This window comes from Cucurbita moschata, unplaced genomic scaffold (assembly GCF_002738365.1).
Source record: "Cucurbita moschata cultivar Rifu unplaced genomic scaffold, Cmos_1.0 Cmo_Scf00002, whole genome shotgun sequence".
NCBI lineage: Eukaryota > Viridiplantae > Streptophyta > Magnoliopsida > Cucurbitales > Cucurbitaceae > Cucurbita > Cucurbita moschata.
In genome coordinates, this window is record NW_019268518.1 from 2,807,245 (window position 1) to 2,812,973 (window position 5,729).

The following is a 5,729-nucleotide window of genomic DNA, read 5'->3' on the forward strand; positions in this document are numbered from 1 at the left end:
TTTTTTTTTTTTTTTTTTGTGTATGTGTGTGTGTGGAGCTCGTGTATGTATCTTTGAAGAGCTTCTTGCACGTTTTGGCTGCTGTAGCTTTAAAGTAGTGTCTCACTTGGATGATTTCTGTGAAATTTCGGGGGTAGTTATCAAATGACATTTTGAACTCCGTTGACCACTGGCTTGAGTACATGCATTTTCAAGTGTTTGTTCTATGCCAACCTCTATCATCTACTGGTGTACTTTTCCTTAAAGGGTTTCGTTGTTATGTTCCTCCAGGAGGTCGAGAAAGACGTGAAAACAAGGACCAAGGGTGAGATGGGAGCAGCTAAAACTTTATGTTCTCCATTCGAGCAGCCCGAACTTCCAGAAGGTAGTAAATTTCTGTCCAAATCTGGTTTCTTGTAAAAAAAAAATTTTGATAATAGGACTATATATTATCTTTTGACATCTTAGGGAATTTATGAGCTAAACTCTTCTTGGTTCCTTGAATTAATATGATGTTTGTGTTCAGGTACTAAATGTTTTGCATCTGGGAAGCCTGCCAAAAAATGGAGCTATTGGGGCCGAAGCTACTGAGCCTACACAAGCTCATGTTTATCACCCACGCTATACTTGGATACTTGTCAAGTAATCAGCTTTAGAGTTCTTGAGTACGAGTGCTTTCAATTCAGTTAATTCTGAGTTCATTAGAATTTCCAATTGTTTAATCATTCACCAAGCAAGTTAACTATAGAATCTTGTTTTACACTTTCTTTTTTTGATAATTTATGGGTTTTGCCTTACAATCTTGTTTTCAGTTCTGTTAAATTATTAGTCCAACGCTTAGAAGCTTCTAAATTTCATATTTTCTTTCTTTCATGTTCTCGGGAACTTGTCATATGATTTAACTCAGTTATCATCACCCAATTGCGACTTTTAAATGATTCCTTTTTGTAGTCTCATTCAAAGTATCAGTATTGATAATGGCCAAGCTTGGAAGATTGGTACTGAATGAGTATCAATGGTACCTACCTTCATGGAGATGGCTAAGCCACTGGAATATTTTAGTGAAAAAGTAAGCCCCAACAGCTATCGACTAAGGAACTAAGGGCTCTGATGGTTGATGCTAATGGGGATGAGTCCCCCAACAGCTATCGACTAAGGAATTAAGGGCTCTGATGGTTGATGCTAATGGGGATGAGTCCGAAGTAGTGCCAAGCGAAGGCAGTGGTGGGATTAACTTCGATTGACACCATCGAAGTGAAAGGATCGACCGATCTGCTAATAGATCGTCTTGATCCCATGTTTTCTTTAGTTTCTGTAAAGGGTTTAGGGTTGATGGAACAGACCTAATTGAAACTTTCTTGGTTAGAAATGTAATTGAAATTTGTAAGGCACTGAATGGAAAAACATTACATATATTAGGAACAAAATAGAATTCTGCCCTTGTGGGTAAAACTAAAAATAATCTCTAATGATCTTGCTAGCATGATGGTGCCTGTGTACGCTAGTGTTTTACATACCTAATCAATGAATTATTAGTGGGATTGGATGACTCGAGAATGAGCTTCAACGCCACCAAGTGTCATATTTCGAACGAGTCAGAATTGGTAGGTTCCAATTCTTAACTCAACTAGCTAAGTGAGACCAATATCCGTCAATCCAAGTAGACTGTGTCTCTATTAAGCATATGAATATGATCAAATCATGATCCTAAGAGACCTTATAAGGCTACCATGTATGGCATGGCTTAGGTACCTAAGTTTTGAGAAACGTTATAAGGGCTACTATGCATGGCATAGATTAGATAAGTCAGATTTTGAAAAGTCAATATTTGTACATGTGAGACAGTCTCCAAATTCCACAACTATCATCTCATTACAATTTCTGCCATAATTCCTTTCACAACCCTATTCAAATCTCTCTTGTTTGGAAGGACAATTAGGTCCTTCATTTCCCATTTCCCATTTACCCTTTTTCATGATTTAGTAAGATTAGACTCTGATAATTGGAGAACGAGGATGTATTTGTTCATGGATCCATATATTATACAGCAATATAAGAAACTAAAAGGATAATAAGAAGAGGAGAGCTCAACTGACAATCGTTAAAAAAATTAGGATTATAACCATTACTGGCAAATAAACAAGACAAAATCAACCTAAAACCTTAATTTCCATAGGCCTAGGCCTAATAGAAGAAAACAAAGGAGCAGCTACTTGTACACTTTTTTGGACAGAAAACCAGCTATCTCAGCTGCAGCTTCATAGGCACCCTCCACACATCGCCCCAGGGCCACACCACAAACGTAGTTTCCACCCAAAAACAATCCTTCCATTCCAGCTTCTCTCAATCCAGCCTTGGCGGCATCCAAAAGATCAAGATGACCAATCAAGAATTGTGGAATGGCTTGCGGCCATACCCTCACACTCAATAACAAAGGATCCTCTGCATTCGTGTTTATGATGATTTTTCTTAAATCCCGATCGACTGCTTCGACAAGTTCACTCTCCGTCTGTTATCGCACAAGCACTTAAAGTCAACAGTAATAATAATCTGAAGTCTTTGAAGGAGGAAACCAATGTTAGAAAGAAACAAGGTAGGCTTAGAAGAAGGAATTTAAATGGTATTCAACCATTATATGAGCAACAATCTGTAGTAAATCCTTAAGTCAAAGGATGAGCAGAAAAGCAATAATAATTCAAAGGTCTAAATTGTTTGGCGACTCCCGTGAGTAAAATAGTTTTATTATGGCATCAATATCCCAGCAAGGACAGATGGTATCATCTTAGATCTGGAGAGCTAATGAAAATAGGAATTAATTATGCAACTATGAACAATCTTCTTGCTCAGTGATCTGTTCTCTTTTAACCAGACGAAGAAAAGAAGAAACAAAAAGGATTCTACTACTACTCGTGGTTGTAGTAAAGCACGGTATATTGACAGACTTATTTGAAGCTCAGCTAAAGAGAGATGAAGCAAAGCGTTTAGGGCTAGTAGGGTGCTAGTTGCTCAAAATTCACGACTGGATACAACTACTCTTGATCACTTACGGGTGCTTAAAATTTTTCAAAAAAAGAAAAGAAAAGAAAAAAAAAAGGCCTAATGAGGTTCTCAGCACAGCTGTGATACAGGAAAAATACATAGAAGACATGGGCATGGATCATGGAAGTTTCAACCCATTTGCTTAGCCAAAGACGACATTTGCTCTTCCTTTGGAGGTGGCTATCGAAGTACTTGAGTTTGAACATTACATTAATAATCGGTCAAGGAACAAATGCAATATGAGAAAGGACAAATATATAACTTTAGATGAAAGTTAAGCTAGCTATTGTTTGAGGCAGTCAAGGATGAGAGAGGCATGATCAGGGCTGAGCTTTCATTAATAATCGGTCAAGGAACAAATGCAATATGAGAAAGGACATATAGAACTTTAGATGAAAATTAAGCTAGCTATTGTTTGAGGCAGTCAAGGATGAGAGAAGCATGATCGAAGTACTTGAGTTTGAACATTACATTAATAATCGGTCAAGGAACAAATGCAATATGAGAAAGGACAAATATATAACTTTAGATGAAAATTAAGCTAGCTATTGTTTGAGGCAGTCAAGGATGAGAGAGGCATGATCAGGGCTGAGCTTTCATTCCAAAAGATGGGACAAAATTGAAGTTTTCCCCGGCCTTTCGTAACCAAGTACACAAATTATAGCAAGAATGGATAGAATTGTTTGATTCCAGCAAGATGCGGGCATAACTAACCTAGGAATCAAATACAAAATAGTACAGCACTTTTTTTGCTACACTTTATAGGAATGATTTGGATGGGTAGTATAATTCGCCACCTTTGTCAAGGTGATCTCTATCAAGATTGATTAATTTGACTCAAGTAAGAAAGTCATTTTGTCGGGATGATATGTGAACTTGTTGGGATGGGGTATGAGGGCTATAAATAAAGGGTTAGGAGATTCGAGAGTTTGGCAAATATTAGGTGAAAGTGGAGAAGAGAGATGACCATATCGATAGGTTATCATCCTTGGCATGTTTTAACATAATCAAATTCAATCTACAAACTAAATAAATAAATAATCAGCCTACAAGTGGCAACTTTGCATATTTTCTTTCCCAAAAGATTATGGAGATCTTTTGTTGAAACTATGCGGCACCTAAGTTTGTCAAGATTACTTAGAGTCAGTGACTAGAAGTTCTGAGGCAGAGGCTTCGTTTGTTATTTATACAAGTAGTCATCTAAAAAAAGTGAGTGACAAATGGCAGTTGAAACTATCCTACAGGTAGCACCATCATTTCAACACTACTATGCATATAAATATAGATACAACAATAAGCCGTTTGTATTTATTTTTTCCAACGAAACCATAAATAGATCAGAAAGATCGTTTCTAAACTGTGGTACAAAAATTACCTTGGCAAGAATTTCAGTATTTGTAGACCCTCCAATGTAGTTCAAGAGTAACACCCTTCCATCTGGTGCTCGATTGGGAAAAAGAGATGAGCTGTATATAGTTCCTGTAACATTTGAATGCACTTCAATTACTCACACCAACAGTTACAGCTGTAAGGACTGCATACCTAATCCCAGATGAAATGTAGAGAATGCAGATTTACCCAAAGTTGTCACCCCCTGGCTGCGAGGGTGCAATTGACCAAACCCCTTTAGTTCACCATCTACCAAGCGTTCTTTCCTAATTGCTTCTTTTGGATATGATATAGTAACTGATGCAACTGGTGGATAATAAAACTTGGAAAGTGCATCTGCAGCTGTCACCTGCAGGCAAGGAATCATCAAAGAGAAACGAACTTAGAACAGAGACCCAACCAACTAACAAATCCTGGACTTCCTGTGCTCGCACCAGTTGCACGACTTTACAGAATTCGGAGATTTGTGCATTCTGCACTAGTAAGTAAACTGAGTTTCTTAATAGTTGAATGCATATACTTTATACAAATTTTAGAAAGCACTAGATGGGTGTGCATGCCGCAAACAGAAACCTCAGAAAAAATTAACTAAGTTGCCTCGGAAGTTTTTTGCTCAAATCAGGCCAAAAATTTAACAATTCAAAGGCATACTAATTTCAAGGAGTTGAGAAAATAAGCAGCAACAACTCAGCATGCACAGCTTCTTCAATCAACCTACCCTTTTTTTCCCACCAACACATGCAAAGATAATGGGAGATAACTCATAATTCTGCTTAATGAATAACCATAATCACAATGGAATCAGCAAAGAAAAAGCTCTTTATGCAAAGGAAAAGTTACAGGTTTAGGCTATGTTTTCTCAGATGATCCCTAGAAAACAGGTTTTGGGCTACCCTACTATCCTCTTTCAACTGGCAGGTCGCTTTACCGCAATACATTAGAGGCTTCGTTGACTTCTCTTGCTTAGCCACCCTTTCACTAACGAGAAGAAAATCCTTTGCCTCCAACTTATTAGATCCTTTTTTGTAATCTTTTACAGCTAGAAAGAAACAATGGAACCTTCAATGATTAAAAAAACACCGTTGATAGCTTTCTTTGTAATGTCTTTTTTGTAGCCCTATTGATGAAAATAATATTCTTCGCTCAAAATAGTTATAGTTTATGGATCTTTATACCAACTAGAACAATTATTTGTAATCTTCCTTGGTTTGCTTTCGATCTTGGGCTTTCCCACCCTTTTTTGTAACTGTGTCCCATCTATGAAGTGGCTTCTTTTTTTTTTTTTCTTTTTTTTTTTTTTTTTTTTTTTTTTTTTGAAAAAA

General features: G+C 37.1%; 2 protein-coding genes across 2 annotated transcripts in view; one reads left to right on the forward strand and one right to left on the reverse strand.

The window, feature by feature from the left end:
* Positions 1-782, forward strand: part of LOC111458443 (proline--tRNA ligase, cytoplasmic) — a 6,552-nt gene extending 5,770 nt beyond the window's left edge. The window contains exons 12-13 of the mRNA XM_023101130.1: positions 271-364; positions 506-782. Coding sequence (XP_022956898.1) covers positions 271-364; positions 506-570 — 159 coding nt within the window. The 3' untranslated portion in view covers positions 571-782. The remainder of the gene's footprint in view (positions 1-270; positions 365-505) is intronic.
* A 1,199-nt stretch (positions 783-1,981) lies between these two features.
* Positions 1,982-5,729, reverse strand: part of LOC111463722 (protoporphyrinogen oxidase 1, chloroplastic-like) — a 9,117-nt gene continuing 5,369 nt past the window's right edge. Inside the window, exons 7-9 of the mRNA XM_023107680.1 lie at positions 4,597-4,756; positions 4,394-4,497; positions 1,982-2,488 (exon numbers count right to left, since the gene is read on the reverse strand). Coding sequence (XP_022963448.1) covers positions 2,189-2,488; positions 4,394-4,497; positions 4,597-4,756 — 564 coding nt within the window. The 3' untranslated portion in view covers positions 1,982-2,188. The remainder of the gene's footprint in view (positions 2,489-4,393; positions 4,498-4,596; positions 4,757-5,729) is intronic.